Raw genomic sequence first — 16480 nt, 5'->3', positions numbered from 1 at the left:
CATTTTTGTGTAGGAGTTGTTTTCAGTCGGGTTCCAGGGGAATATACTGCTGAACATGTTTTTGTTAACTTTACAAAGCTCAGTGTTGGATAACAAAGGCGCTTAGTGCGGACAACCGGGAAAAATGCACAGCGGTTGTTGTCCTGTCCAGATCGGAATGTGTCCCCTTGCCCCGGTCACAATACCCAATTCAGTTTGGGCCACTGGCAAAAAAAAAAAGTGCCACTCTGAAATACCAGGTGACGCATTGTTCAAGCTGGTCATTATGTGCCTGTCAGATGTCTGCTTTAAAAGCAATAAATCACATCCACTTATAGTCCTCTTCTGGAGTGACTGAGTTCATCTAATCATATTTGTTACTGCTGAATGTGCTCCACTGCTTGAGTCTTCATGATAAAACAACACATAACCCATCTGGAAATGTCCATCTGTGTGTTTTTGACCCCACAGGTTCAGCTTACTACGACAACGTGCGGCCGTTGGCGTATCCGGACTCGGACGCTGTGCTCATCTGCTTCGACGTCAGTCGTCCGGAGACGCTGGACAGCGTGGTGAAAAAGGTCAGTGTATATGAGTCATCGTTTCCTACACGGTTGAGACACTACATTATGTTGCTCATTAGGAAAGTAAGAATGGAGGAGAATTTGGGTTCATCTTAATGCAACAGTAAGCAAGCAGTTTACTTACTGTGTCTTTGTTCACTTCTGTTTGTACTAACTATGAAATTTTCTTCATATAGTGAAAAAACATATTAAAACTAAACTATATGCTGTTTACATAGACATTTAGTTTGATATTGGCATAATGCATGTTCTCAGCGGTTTTTGGTATAATTACTGATGACATACTAACCTGGAAACCTCACATCAAATAGGATTAAAATAAAAAGCAATGTCAAAAAGCATGTCTGTATTGCAGCCAAACATACAATCATAAAGCGCTTCACATTCTGCACTGTTCCTTAATTTTTATCAGCTAGTACCGCTTGTAAATCTGCATCTGAAACAAAGTTACGTTTGGTTAGATTTAACTCCTAGATCTGAGATCAGATTTCCAAGGCCAGGCAGAGTTTATTTTTAGAGAAAAAGTTGAATTGCAAAATAATGTAAAATAAACAAATTCTAAATGTGCAGATTCACATTTTAAGCACAATCCCAAGACACATCCGTGCTGGCGTGAATGTTCCTACAGCTGGGATTGTGTACAAGGAGTCGGTATGCCTCTGTATTTTAAATGAACAAATATCAATGTCTGATTATCCTATGCCAGTATTTTCAACCCTGGTCCTCAAGGCGCTCTAGCCTACATGTTGTAGATGTTTCCCTGCTTCAGGTCCAAAGATCCAATTGCAGCTCCAGAGTTCAGGGGGTCGAGAAACCACAGCATCCACCTTAAAGCTAATTTACTTAGCATTATAGCTGAAGGCAGTGCAAGTCAAAGCAATAGCCTGAAGCTGAGGGATTAACTCGTGTCGTGTTCAAAACACAACCGCATTTGTGCTTTTTAGACTGGAAACATCCCTGCTGTACTTTCACTACCTTCTGTTCCATCTGAGGTGCTGTTTATGTTGGCACAACCAAAAACCTACCCTAAGTTTAATTAAGCAAAACCTGAATGCAGTTTAATGGTACTTTATATTCAAAACAGCAATATTAACCAGCTGAGATTTGACCATGGTAACCACTACATTTTTGACAGTTTACGTTTATTTTGTGTTGCAGAGTTTAACCGAGAATTCTCTTCAAAGTGTTCAATGATAAAAAACAAATATCTAGATATGATTTCAATGTCTGAGCAGTATAGTGGCCGACCTTGAGCTCATATCACTGCAGATCAAGTAGAACGCAAGACAAATTAAACAAAATGTAGCCACATGCAAAGTAAGGGCAAGCACACAGTTTTATGACTCCCTGCAACACACGGGCATGTAAGTAAGACACTAAATATAATGACCTTGAAATCCTTTCTAAAAGGACCTCACGTTGCCTGCTTTTCAGCTTCAGAATAATGTTGTAAATAATGCATTATAAGCAACCAAAAAATTTGTAATAAGAACCTTGCTATGTAAGCCTGCATTAGGTTGCATATTACTTTGTAGCTTGCATGCTGCTAGTTGCATGCTAGAGTGTCTGCAATCTCTTTTCCCATGCAAAACAACAGCATCAAAGTTGTCAACAGGCTTACTCAAAATGGGAAACATTTATAAAGACTTGGATTATGCAGTGAGGCAGCCAATTTTTGTGAAATGGTAGTATGAATGATTAATTAGATTAAAAATCACTTTGTAAAATGATGGAATACACTTAAGCTCAATTTCATTGCAGTAATTTGATGCCATTTTTTTATTTTAAACATTTCCTACAGTATGTTGCTTTGTGGGTCAATTTGCTACCTGTTAAAATGAACAAGATGAAGTAGCTGGCTTTGCCTTAACAGATGTGCATTTGTACAAATATTTAAATAATACAGTCTATAAATAGTAAAAGCATTAATTGAAAATGGAAGACAAAGATCATTAAAATGCATTGTAGGGACTGAATTCGAAACGGTATTTTTTTGCAATTGAACGAGTTGGTGTGCGCTGTGATTGACGTGTTTTCAGCCTGGAGACATTCCTTCCATCATTCATCAGTAAAATTGTCAAACCAAAACAAAACAGTTATTTTTCATGGTGGGCACATTCTCACATCCACAGGGGGTCCACTTTAGCCCTATCCGTGACCTTACTAGATGACCTCAGTAAATAGTGGTGAATAAATATATTTAAAATGCATGCACAGAATGCCAAAGTGACACGCTGAGTGGTCACTTTTATTCAAAAGGTAAAAAGGCAAAGCAAAAGTAATTTATCCTTTTGTAACCTCCTAAATTTCTAATTTTAGCATTTGGTGTGCCGCAATATCTTTTCTCTTCTGTTAGATTTGCTTTGGATTTACTTTCCATCTGCTTTTATGCTCAGATATCTTTGTGTTCGACTTTCTCTGACAGCTTTCTGACTAATCAATGTTTGCACACGACAATTTTCCTTTTAGAGTTCCCATTCTGTCTTGGCCCTGGTCAGCTACAAAAATACCCTTTGACTGCAAATCGCTTCCTTTTGTCTGGCTTGTCCATTTTCAATCTATTCATCAGTCTCTATCTACTGTGTCTCAACCAGCCTAAAATCTTGTTAGGATACAGCTTCCGCTCTCTTTTTGACTCTTCAACCAACCTCTGTGGCTGAGAATATTTTTTTACCTGCTTTGTCTTTATGGATCACCAATCCGGCCATAATTTATTATAAATTCAGAAGCTAATAAATAGCTTAATAAGCCCATTTAGCAAATAAATTAATGTGCCATTAAATGCAACAAAATAAAAAAGAGAAAAAAATCATTTGCTGATTAAAATATCAGACATAAATTGATATTTCAATTTTAATCTTTGGCTGTTATAGTTGATCTCTGTGGCATTATTCTCATTTTGCCTATTTTTATTTTTACAGATGTTCTAATTAATAGATAGTTTCGAAAAATTTCACTATGCAAAATTTAAGTTAATTTGGAATTAGTTTTAAAAAGTTTTAAGAGTTTTTTTTTCACTGATCAAACATCTAAAAATCCATTTTATGGAGAACTTTTATACAAGAAAAAAATGTGAAAGTAAGCCTCTATTGTTATATTTACTCTATGATAAAACTTTTATGGTTTTTATTCCAACAAGTATCTAGATCAGAGGTTAATAACCTTTACAAATCGAAGCCATGTTTGTCCTCACTTCTACTCAATACAATTCATCTAGAGTTGCAAAATACTTGCAAAAAAGTTGACCTATCAAATTTGTATCCTATTTAATCTTTTTTCTTTATTACATTGAGAACTACAGTTATGTTATTTACATGTTGTGGTTTTAGAACAAAGAAAAGCATTTACAACCACAATGTCTGACCACTTTCCAGAAGGAACAGGCCAGCTGAGTTCTTTACATTTTTAGAGAGGATTGCACACCTTAAAAACCATAATCTTCCACCTAATGACCTAAAACAGCTGGACAAAAAAAACATATGTCGTGTACAGTTAGGCTAATTCTGCTTTGTATGGAGATGCTCAGAGAGAAGAAGTACTAAAACTAGACTTTAAATAAAGAATAATGACTTATTACAGCATCATAGTTGGTCAAAAATATTAGAAGCCACTGTGGAGGAGCTCTAGAGCCACATGTGGCTTATAAACTTTAACACGGTCAAATCAATGCTAAATGATGCCAGGAAATTACTAGCTTGTTAGACAGAACCTTATCTTTGCATGTGAAAAATTATCGCTCATAATTCCCATTATTGACCATTCATATGCCTACGAAAATTTCATTTTCTGGTCTGTTATTACGAATACACTTGTAAAACTAGCTGTAAGAACTTTAAGCTTTTGTTAGGTTGTAATCACAGTGATAACAAACATTATAGCTTAAGAAAATACAATTTTGCCTAAAGCTTTTTGGATGTTTGGATTTAAAAAAGCTAAGTTCCCTTGGTACCCTTGGTATGAACCTGGGTCTGGCATAGAAGCAACTACAAGTCAACAAAATAATGCAAACAGTTTTTAAAATATTAACCCCTGTATCTACAAATGTTTTAATAGCATTGTTTAAGAGTGATGGGTCTGAAAATGTGCTGTTCTGTATTTTAACTACAAATAATCAATATGGAGGTTACACACAATGTTTTCTGGACTTGATAAACAAAATAAAGCAATCGAGAAAACAGTTTTGTCATTTTTAAATGGTATTCACATTGCAAATCAGAGCTTAAAAGCTTTTTTTTTTTATCATAATTTTTTGCAGTCAAATATATATTTTTCGTGTATGTTTTGCATGAAGCAGTTCTTTAAAAGCTAAGCAAACAGCTGCTATCTATCAATATAAAAAGCCTAAGACTAGTTATTGTGACTCTGGTATTTTAACCGATGACTGAACCCATGAAATTCAATATGTCATAACTTCCTTTTAGTTACACCATTGCCTAACTGGTTTTTACATGTTTACTTTGCACAATCCTGGATTATTTTTGTATTCTTACACTGAACTGCCATTTAAGGGGAAAAAAAAGCAAAACAAAACTTCATTTTGTCCCTTTGATGAACCAGACGCTCTGCTCCAGGAGCTCACATTCTGATGCTCCTTTATGCACCAGTTCTTACCAGCAACGCAGACAATAAGCTGCTCTTCCCATGGGCCCTTTGTGACTCATGTGAACGGCTGCGTTTCACCAGTTGCACACACAGTTACGCCGAGAAAGGGTGTTGAAAAGGCAGCAGCTCACCCCGCTCAGCAGCAATGCTGGAGCTCGTAACAGCAGCGGCAGCAACGAGGCATACAGGAGAAAAGATGTCTTTGTAAGGCTGAACAAATGGAGCAACAGGGATCAGAACGCTGCCTCTGCCTCAGTGTGGGTAGATACTGAAAGGAATCTCAGAGAGAAAGATGAGTGATGTCTGTGGTCTGTAATGAGTGTTGTCCATCTTTGTCTTCAAATCTTGTGACCATGAGCATCTTTTAAAACAAAACAAAACAGCTGCAGTAGATTTCCAGCCGACTCCCCTGGTAAAGGTGTTTAAAAGGCTTTAAAATTACTGTGTTCTGTATTACAGCAGCATAATTACTGTGAATACTTTCTGATAGCACTGTATATAGAAGAGCCTTGATAGTCATATTTATATGAACTGTTTAAACCTACTAGCCAGACGTTTCAGCCAAATCTATAATCAAACTAACTGTAGATTTAATTTATAACCTATAAAACCACATGCTGCGGAGAGTTTTTTATTAGGTAATTTCTTGGTATTTTGTTACTGACTTTTGACAAAATCTAGGCCAAAACTGTCGTTTTGGCAGCCATCTTATTTTTAGTCTTAGTTTTTTGGACGAAAATGCTTATTAGTTGTAGTCACATTTTAGTTTAGCCCAGTTTTAGTCGACGAAAACTTAAAAAGGTTTTAGTCAGCTTTCTGTATATATATATATTATATATATATATATATATATATATATTTTATATAATACACACATATATATATTTTATTGTCTTCATATTTTATAAGTCTTTATGTGTTTATACCTCATTTTGACAAAACACAACCATGTTAAGAAAATAAAATGACTTTAACTGTCAGACAAGCAAAACAAAAACATGTTCTGAGCCTATTAACCACCTGACTGGCATTCACCCTGTACTTAGGCCTCCTGATCTTTCTTTAATGAACAGTTTAATGAATGTTTATCGCTGTCTCCCGCTACAATACACGTTGTTTTTCTTTCGAATGGATCAGATTAAAAGTCTGTCCATAGATCTCTGAAGAACGTGATGCGACCGCTATGGTCCATCAGTGAATTAATAAACTCATAGAGGTGGCAGGCGTGTCCAAACAGGATGGAGCAGCATTGCTGTTACTTTTTAGTTGACAGATTACATGCACGATAGGCAGAAATGTCATGCATTTTGTCTGACAGACTATCCACTAACATTTTTGTCTAGTCTCGTTCTGTTAACAAAAACTCATACTTGTCATGTTATAGTCATCAAAGAGCTATGTTTATCTTGTCATTGTCTTGTTATCATCATGAAAAAAGGGCCATATTGTATTCTTCTGTATTAGTAATTTAATTTGTCTCTTAGTGGGATTTATTTGCATTCTATGCAACTCCAGTAAAATATCTGAGGTCTATATGTCAACACTGCATGGGTTTCCTAATAAACTGCTGATTAGAAACGCATGTGCGGTGTTTGTAAAAGTGACCAGAGCTGACTGAAATGGCCCAATATCATCACCAATGATCTGCAACAATCATGTTGCATTTGTTTCAAATAGGTCAGAATCTTCTTCTCTGCTACAGAGTTTACTAAAGCCAGCTAATCATCTGGAACCTAGCAACAGATACACTCCAAGCAGAAGTAGAAAGGCTTTTTGAGCTCATTTAAAAAAAAAATCCTCTTATTTTTGTGAAATCCTGTGGTAGAAATCCATGATTTATTACCCAATTTCAATTCAATTCAATTCAAAAATACTTTAATCCCAAAGGGAAATTAAACGTTGTTATAGCTCATATTATGAAGGTTTCTTCAAAGAGCCGTTGTAGATGCTGATGGCTGTGGTCAGGAAGGATCTCCTGTAGCGCTCCGTGTTACAGCAGATCTGAAGAAGCCTCTGACTGAAGACACTCTGTTGTTGTAGGACAGTCTCAAGAAGAAGATGCTCAGGGTTCTCCATAATGTTCTTCATTTTATGAAGAATCTGTCTTTCCACAATGATCCCCAGAGGTTCCAGAGGAGTCCCCAGAACAGAGCCAGCCTTCTTTATCAGCTTGTTGAGCTTTTTTAAGTCCCTGGCTCTGATGCTGCTTCCCCAGCAGATGATGGCAGAAGAGATCACACTCTCCACAACAGACTTATAGAAGATATGCAGCATCTTGCTGCAAACACCAAAGGACCTAAGCTTCCTCAAGAAGTACAGTCTGCTCTGTCCCTTCTTGTAGATGGCTTCACAGTTGCATCTCCACTCTAGTCTGTTGTCCAGGTGAACACCGAGGTATTTATACTCCTCCACCACCTCCACTTCTTCTCCCATGATAGAAATAGTTTTTGACTTATTCCTGTTTCTCTTAAAATCTAGAATCATCTCCTTTGTTTTAGTCACGTTCAAAATGAGATGATTGTTTCCACACCATGCCACAAAGCGGTCCACCACCTTCCTGTACTCAGCTTCTTGTCCATCTCTGATCCACCCCACGACTGCAGAATCATCCGAGTATTTCTGCAGATGACAGGAGTCTGTCTTGTACTGGAAGTCTGAGGTGTACAGAGTGAAAAGGAATGGTGAGAGTACAGTCCCCTGTGGTGCTCCTGTGCTGCTGACTACCTGGTTAGACTCACAACCCTTCAGTCTCACAAACTGTGGTCTGTTTGTCAGGTAGTCTTTGATCCAGGAGATTGTTGAGGCCTCTACCTGAGTCTTCTGGAGTTTCTGACAAAGAAAATCAGGTTGGATTGTATTAAATGCACTGGAGAAATCAAAGAACATGATCCTCACAGTGCTGCTGGCTTTGTCCAGATGACAGTGGGTTTGTTGAAGCAGGTGTATGATGGCATCTTCAACTCCAACTCCACAGCGATAAGCAAACTGAAGGGGGTCCTGATGCTTTACTGTTTGCTTACTCAGGTGGGCCAACAGGAGTCTCTCTAGGACCTTCATGATGTGAGATGTCAGGGCAACAGGTCTATAGTCATTGAGGACTGATGGGTGAGTTTTCTTTGGTACCGGAACAAGACAGGAGGTCTTCCACAACACCGGAACCTTCTTCTGGGCCAGGCTAAGGTTGAAGAGGTGCTGCAGAATCCCACAGAGCTGCTCTGCACAGGCCTTCAGGACTCTAGGGCTGACATGATCTGGACCTGCAGCCTTATTCCTATTCAGTCTCTCCAGTTGTCTCTTCAACTGACTTCTTGAGACACACAGGTGGAAGGGGGAAGCAAAAGAAGTATCAGCATCTTCTGATATGGTTGAAGGCAAACATGTAGAAGCAGAAGGGTCTAGGGATGAGGTGGAAGATAAAAAATGTGAGGTGTTACTGGACAGCTGTGGGTCTTGTGGGTCAAAGGAAGATGGAATGTCTGTTTGGCTGTGAGCATGAGAGGAGGATGCGAAGCTTGTTTCTGAACTGAACCTATTGAAGAATGTGTTCAGTTCATTGGCTTTGTCCAGACCTCCATCGGTCTGATTATCCTTCTGCTTGAAGTCTGTGATCTTCTTCATCCCTGTCCACACATCTCTGATATTGTTTTGCTGGAGCTTGCTCTCCAACTTCTTCTTGTACACCTCCTTGTTGTCTCTTATCTTGACTTTAAGTTGCTTCTGTAAACTCCTCAATAATTCTCTGTCTCCCTCTCTGAAGGCTCTTTTTTTCTTGTTAAGCAGGTCCTTCAGGTCACTGGTGATCCAAGGTTTGTTATTGGGGAAGCATCTCACGGTTCTGGTGGGGATGATATTATCCACACAGAAGTTTATATAGTCGGTTACACACTCAGTCATGGCATTGATGTCCTCTCCATGTGGCTGGCACAGTGCGTCCCAGTCTGTAGCCTCAAAGCAACCTTGCAGAGCTTCTTCAGCTTCCTGTGACCATTTTCTCACAGTCCTCTTTATTACAGGTTGCCTCTGAACAAGGGGCTTATATTTCGAGCAGAGAAAAACAAGATTGTAATCTGATTTGCCTAGAGGAGGTCTTGCTATAGAGATGCATGAGTCCTTGACATTTGCATAAAACAAATCCAATGTTTTGTTTTCTCTGGTAGAGCAGCTGACAAACTGTTGAAACGTTGGAAGTGTAGCAGAGAGTGAAGCATGGTTAAAATCACCAGAAATTGCCACAAAAGCATTGGGGTTTTGTGTCTGTAGCTTAGCAACAACTGAGCTGATGGCATCACATGCAGTGTCAGCAACAGCGGAAGGTGGAACGTAAACTGTTGCCAAAATAACACTGGTGAACTCTCGGGGTAAATAATAAGCATGAAAACTTACTTTCAACAGTTCAATATCTGGACTGCAGAGATGACACTTCACAATTACATGTCCTGGATTACACCATCTGTTGTTCACAAGTACTGCCAGTCCACCTCCTTTACATTTGCCACACTCCTCTTTAAATCTCTGTCTGCTCGTATGGTTAAAAAGCCCGGCAGAGAGACGCTGGAGTTGGGGAAATGATCCTGCAGCCATGTCTCAGTAAAACACATGATACTGCATGCCCGGTACTCTGGCTGGGTCCTTTGTAGGGCTTGGAGTTCATCCAACTTGTTTCCCAACTATCTCACATTGCCCATCAAAATCGACGGAAGAGATGGTTTGAACGTCTTCCTTCTCTCTCTTCTCTTAGCTCCTGCTCTGCATCCACAGCGTCTCCTTTTCAACTCATCAGGGATTTTGGGTTGTAGCTGAAGTATTACTTGAGCTTTTGAGATATTAATCAGCTGCTCCCGGTTGTAAGAAACAACCCCGTTGCCATGGCAATGCATCATAACAAATGTCCAAAAATAGAAAGTATTAAGAAAAATCCTCCAAGCTGCACAGCATCCGACACTGGAGTGGACAGTCATCCAAAAAAAATCAACTGTATCCACCACAAGAGGAATAGTTCCCAAAAAAGAATACATCAGAATCGAAAGTAACAGAGCTACTCCAACCTGCTGCCACCTTTTCTAGAATTTCATTTTATTACCATTATACAATTGCTATTGAAATTAAATACACCTGTGGCTGTGTCTTAAAACGAGATGAAGCCAATTGGGAACATAATGTTTTAGACAACCAAACAAAAAAAATACAAGAACTAGCTTTTAGAGGCCAGTACACTGATTTCTGTTTATCTATCCAACACACAGTGGCAAGGCGAGAGGCAGGAGTTCTGCCCAAATGCCAAAGTGGTCCTAGTTGGCTGCAAGCTGGATATGAGGACGGACGTCAGCATCATGAGAGAGCTTTCCAAACACAGACTGATTCCTGTTACCCATGAACAGGTGAGAGCAGCACCTTAACTGGTTTGCTAGAAACGGAACCATATCTAAGCCTATTTAGCTTTCTGGATTACATATAATATTAAATCCATAGTCAATTGTCGGTATTAGGACAGATTTACTTGCAAACTTGTGGGAAAGTGAAAAATAGGAGCAATTACTTTCCTCCCTTGTGCACACAAACAAAACCTCTGAAAATGAATTTGGAGAATGATATTTGCTCTACATCATAACTTTCACAAATATGGATACACTGGGAATATGAAAGGAGCTGGAACCAAACAAAGATGGAGACAAACAGCAGTTGTGTGATAAAGCAATTGTTTTGTTTGTGTCTCGGAGCAATGAACAGCGGCATGCATGAATTTTAATTGCCTATTTCCATGTCAATGTGAAATCACACTTCTTGGCAACCTTTTGTCAACAAATAATTTGTTTTTTGCAAAACAAAAATTAAGGACCTTTGCTGGTTGTCAGTTCGGTGCGTCGGGCATCTCAGATAAGCTCTCTTGGATCAATGAGCTAAGCTCCAGATTTAAGGTTACACCAAAACATCACAGTCTCTAAAAATATAAGAGCTGCTATAATTTACATTTATAATTATTAAAGTCAATTTTACCCATAGTGTTCACAAATTCAGCTGTTGAGTCACACAGATAGAGTGGGCTTTGGATAAATAATTCATGAAAAAATCTAGAACTGGTCACCAAAATCTGGAGACAAACTGTGCTTTACACAGAGACGAAAATGTGGGAAAAATACATTTAAATTGATTCTCACTTTAAAAAGCTGATGGTATAATGCTTAAGTACAATGTTTTTATTTATCCAGAGGATGTAAAACTAACAAAATAAACCACTCAGTAACTGTGTGATCATTATGTAATGGGTTTTATGACCTTCAAATAAACTAAATAAAGTTTGAGCACTTTTAGTATTTAAGAAACACAAAGACATCCCTGTTGTAAGTGCAGATCTTTTTTTCAGGGTATATTGTATAATATCGACCCATTTGGTTGCTTTATAACATGCATGGTCTCTTCTAAACTAACAGAAGGCACAATTTTGGGAACATGATAGTAAAGCAAAGAGTTACAGTTTATGAAGGTTCCCTTCATGTTATGTTCTGAGTAAGTTACACTGCTTTTCACATTTATGACATTACTACCTGAAACTTCCATGTGTTTTATTTGGATTTTATGTAAATCTGCCTGTAGCTTTTGTTTAATCCACCTCTTCCGTCCTCCTCGTCTTTGCCTCCATTGTACTGCTTTATATGCATGTAAGGCAGTAGAATGGTGCTGGGCCTCAGTAATAGATGGTCTCTGTACCTTCTTTCTATCGCTTTGGAAAACAGAGAGATAGAAACCGTAAAAGAAAAGCATAATTTATATGATTAAAGACGTAAAGTGGATTTTGTTCCTGCCTGAAATAGTAATTCTATCTTATATTATAAAAAGAAGTGATGATTGTATAACTTAGTTCAAGACCACCTGGCTAACTGTAACCATCTGCTCCTCTGTGTACAAAGTTGTCCAGAACTGTAGAAGAAGAACTAAACATGGTTTTCAAATTTCTTGACAACTTAAAAAATGTGTGGCATGGACATGTATTCAGTCCCCTTTAATTGTATCCCCCTAACTAAAATCTAATTGCCTCCAAACTTGCCTCATCAGTAAATAGAGTTGAGCTGTTCTGTGAAGGCCTCAGAGATTCGTTAGAGATCATTAGTGAACAGCATTATGAGGGTAGTTAAAACCAGGTTTAGGTTATAAAACTTTATCCCAACATCTCACAGAGCTCTTTTTAATCCATGATATGAAAATGGAAAGAGTGTGGCATAGCTGCAAACCGACATGGCCAAACCAACTACTAGGACAAACCGGGTGGATGAAGCTTAAATACAAGGCGATCATGAAATGAAACCTGTGAGCTGCAAAGTTTTAAGACTGAGGCGAAGGTTCACCTTCCAACAGGACAATAGCCTGCAACATACTGCCAGAGCTACAGTGCAAATAATGTGTGGAAATGGCCCAGTCAAAGTAGAGACCTAAATCATATTGTGAACCTGTAGCAAGACTTGAAAGTTGCTGTTAACAGATGGTCTCCATCTAATCTGACTGAGCTTAAGCTATTTTGCAAAAGAGGAATGGACAAAACCTTCTGCCTCTATATGTGCAAAGCTTGTAGAGATATACCCCAAAAGACTTGCAGCTGTAATTTAAGTACCGACTCCATGGGGCTGAAAACAAATACACGCCACACTTTCCAGATTTTTGTTTTATTAATTTGAAAACCATGCATCACTTTCCTTCCAATTCACAAATATGTTCTATTCAGGCTTTGGCCCGTCACATAAAGTCTAATAAAACACATTGAAGATTGATTGTAGTGTGGAAAATTGTGAAAAAGTAAAAAGAAATGTTAATAATACAGACCTTTGCAATAAACAGCTTTTATGTTTTTATTTTATTGCTTTCCAGGTCTGAAAAAGTATGGTAAAAAAAAAAAAAGAGTATGGAAATTGGAACTTTCTGAGCATTGTGTCCTTTGTTTTCATCCTTCATTGCTTAATTTTTTCTTCCTTCCTTTCTTCTTTGTACATGTCTTCTTTCTATCCTTTTTTCCTTGTGTATTTACTTCTTTCCCTACTTGTATCTTTCCTTATGTCTTCCTGGCCTTCATTCTTCCTTTGTTGTGTCCTTTGTTGTTTCCTTCCATGTAATTACTTCTATTTATCTCCCTCAAATGACCTTTCTTCTTTTTTTCTTCATACCCTGGGTGCCTTGTGTCCTTCCTTGCCTTTCTTCCACCTCTCTGTCCCTCCTTCCTTGTGTCATTCATTTTCTTCTTTGTCTTCGCTCATTGCTGCTTCCTCCCTAATATTCTTCCTTCTTTGAGTGCTCCCTTCTTCCTTGATTTATTGTGTCTTCCTTCCTGTGTCCTTGCTTCTTTCCCTTATTTGTCCTTTGAGCCCTGATTTATTTTCTTAATTGAATCTTTGTTTTGTCCTTTCTGTCCTGACTTTAGCCCCTTAATTTCTTTATTTCTCTCATTGTGCCATGCTTTCCTTGTCTTCTCCTTCCTTACTTCTTTGTGCTCTACCTACCTTACCTGTGTCCACCTTTCTTCCAACCTTGTGTTATTTCCTTTATACCCTCTTTCCTTCCTACCGTTTGTCCTTCTTTCCTTCCTTCCTTATGCATTTAGCTTGTTTCTTTTCTCCCTTCTCCTTCCTACCTTGTGCCCTTCTTTGAACCTTGTGTCCTTCTATCTAGCCTTCCTTATGTCCTTTCTTCCTACCTACTTTCCTTCCTTCCTTCCTTCTTTCAAGTTTCTAGTTTCCTGTTTCCATATTTAAATCTTCACCACTGTAGAAATAACTGCCATCCATTTTTTGTGAACTTTGGTATTTTACATTTTAAAACTAACAGAAAGGACAGAGAACTCTTGAGAGGTTCTCAGTCTTGGAAAGGTTTGTAGTTTTTAAATGAAAATCGGGTTAGCTATAACTCCTTGTGCTGTTTTCTGGGGAAAATGTACTTATTTTTGTAACAGACTCATTTTCTGTGTGTTCAGGGCACCAATTTGGCAAGGCAGATCGGCGCTGTGGCCTACACTGAGTGCACCTCAAAGTACTCCGAGAACAGCGTCCGCGATGTGTTCCACATCACCACGCTGGCCTCCGTGTTCAACATTCATCGGCCTCAGCTGAAATGCGTGGCGGCACGTTGCACCCACAAGCGGATCTCGCAGCAACCTCCTCGGACTGAGATTCACGAACACCCGCCTGCAATTAGGAAGGACCGAGCCAAAAGCTGTGTGCTCATGTAGCATCAGAGCCTGCCAGTGACCTGATCTGTCTGCTGATGGACATCAGCTTCTCTGCACATACATTTTTATAATTTATCAGTAAATTCTTGTCAGATTTTTGCACTGCAACAAGAAAAATATGACAAAAAATAGAAAAGAATGCAATCCCGTGGAACTCTTTGACAGATTTTCTTTGTCAATTTTCTGCAAAGCTCTGCTTGTTATTTTTCTTTGTGGCTGTGCTATCTATCATCCTGGGGAGGCCGATAGTGGCTGAAGCTATTCCTCTTTAAAAGCTTTTAGATGAAAAAAGATGACAGAAGCAGTTTTGTTTAAAAAGAAATCCCAAGATGGTGAGTGTGGAGAATAAAAGAACAGTTTCATATTTGACATCCTGTTTTTCTGGTCATGTGTTATGATGCAAGAAAAGTGCTCTGAGAAATCTGTAAATATTGAAGAATTAAGTCTTTTGTTTGGCCTCATCTTTTAAACTTAAAATCTGGACATAAATTAAACCAAAAGAAGAAAACCTCATGTGCTAATATGACATTAGTTTTCTTAAACCACAAGTGCTTTAAAATGGAAAATTGCTCATTATATGTCCTGAAGTGTTATGTACTTACTTTTGTTGTAATTATCAAGGGTGGGGGAGGCTGTCTAGAAAGGATTTAAGAAGATGCATATTATATTGTACATGCAGCTATGAAATAAAAGAAACTTTGTCTTCTTAGTGTTGGAAAATATTTTCTCTTATTCAGTATTGTTCAGGTAAATTTCAGGTAATTAAAATTACAGAAAATGTTTTCCTCATTTAATGTCAAACTAAATGTTTCACCAGGTTCAAAGATGTTCTGAAAATGAAAACTGTAAAGAAAAAGGTATTTATTTCAGTTAATTTGCCTTGTTTCAAGCAAAATTAAAGGTAGTAGAGAACTAATTAAAATACAAATTAAATAGGCAAGAAAATGTCGCCTCACCTGACAAAGTTTAAACACACGGCTTATTAACAACCGTGGTACTTGAGGGCATTTTTAATGGGGGTTGCATAGAGCATCTGGTAAGCAACAAAACAGAAGGTAAATATATAACATACTCCACAACCACACCAATGTCATTCTTGCATTAGTTTGGTGTGGACTGCTGGAATTTCTTCTGCTTATTTTCTATTGTGTCTCTTTTGCTTGTACCTGGGACTGGCATCTGTACTGTTAAATGCCCGCTACATGCACTGCATATTTTCTATGAAGACGTATGTATTTTTAACACAAAGCAGAGCATAATTGTAACGTGGAAGGAAAAACGTTCATGGATTTAAAAATCAATATTTTCATAAATCCAAATGTGAAATGTGTGCAGTATATTTCTACTATGTCCCCCATTATTCTGATACCCCAAAATGAAGTAGACTAATTAAGTCACAACAAAAGGAATTTTACCATTAACACCCATTAACTACACACTTAAGTATGGAATAAAATGATCCATTAGAACAAGGGTGAGAACTAAAAGATCTTAGACATCCATCCGTTCCTTCATCCATATGTTTGCTTGTTTCTTACAAAGCTAACATATTCAAATCAACTGAGGAATGAGAATAATTGAAGTGCCAAGAAAATAGTAAAAGTCAGTATTTTGCCAAAACTTTCCTAACTTCGATTTACCATTGCTAATACTTGCACATATATGTGCCTGCATATGCAGCTTTTGTATGCATTTGATGCATACGGAAGGGTCCAGTCCTGCCTCAGCTTTAATTTCTTTACAGATGGTCTATTTTCCTCAAGCACCCCTGGTGACCAGGACTTATTTCAGACTCCTGGCCTATGCCTGTGTTCTCTCTGGCAAACATCAGTCTGATCTTTATGTTTCTGGTTTTTTTTTTTCAGAGAAAATGCTTCCTCCTTACAGCCTCTTTCTAATTGTACAAGCAAGCACTTTCATATCAACTGTAGGAAGAGCCTGTTATGGGTCCCATAATGCTTCTTTTAGCATCTTGCGGTCTGCTCTCAGGGTCACCTTACTTGAAGAGCCACACCATGGACATGCTGGAAGTTGTTTTCAATGTCCTCCACTTGTAGACCATTTTTGAAATTGCTGATTTCACATTTTTTAGATGTCCTTAAATCCC

General features: G+C 38.2%; 1 protein-coding gene across 1 annotated transcript; it reads left to right on the top strand.

Annotated features, from left to right (window-relative positions):
- Positions 1–356: 356 nt before the first annotated feature.
- On the top strand, positions 357–15082 carry LOC124875394 (rho-related GTP-binding protein RhoN-like; the record flags this gene model as incomplete). Its single annotated transcript, XM_047377528.1, has 3 exons — positions 357–560; positions 10409–10543; positions 14119–15082. Coding segments are annotated over 3 exons (594 nt in total), but the record flags the coding sequence as incomplete, so codon positions are not given.
- Between the last annotated feature and the right edge of the window lie 1398 nt (positions 15083–16480).

The sequence above is a fragment of the Girardinichthys multiradiatus genome, chromosome 10, assembly GCF_021462225.1.
Source record: "Girardinichthys multiradiatus isolate DD_20200921_A chromosome 10, DD_fGirMul_XY1, whole genome shotgun sequence".
Lineage (NCBI taxonomy): Eukaryota > Metazoa > Chordata > Actinopteri > Cyprinodontiformes > Goodeidae > Girardinichthys > Girardinichthys multiradiatus.
Note: the sequence above shows the minus strand (reverse complement) of the source record. Positions and strands in the feature narration are given on the sequence as shown.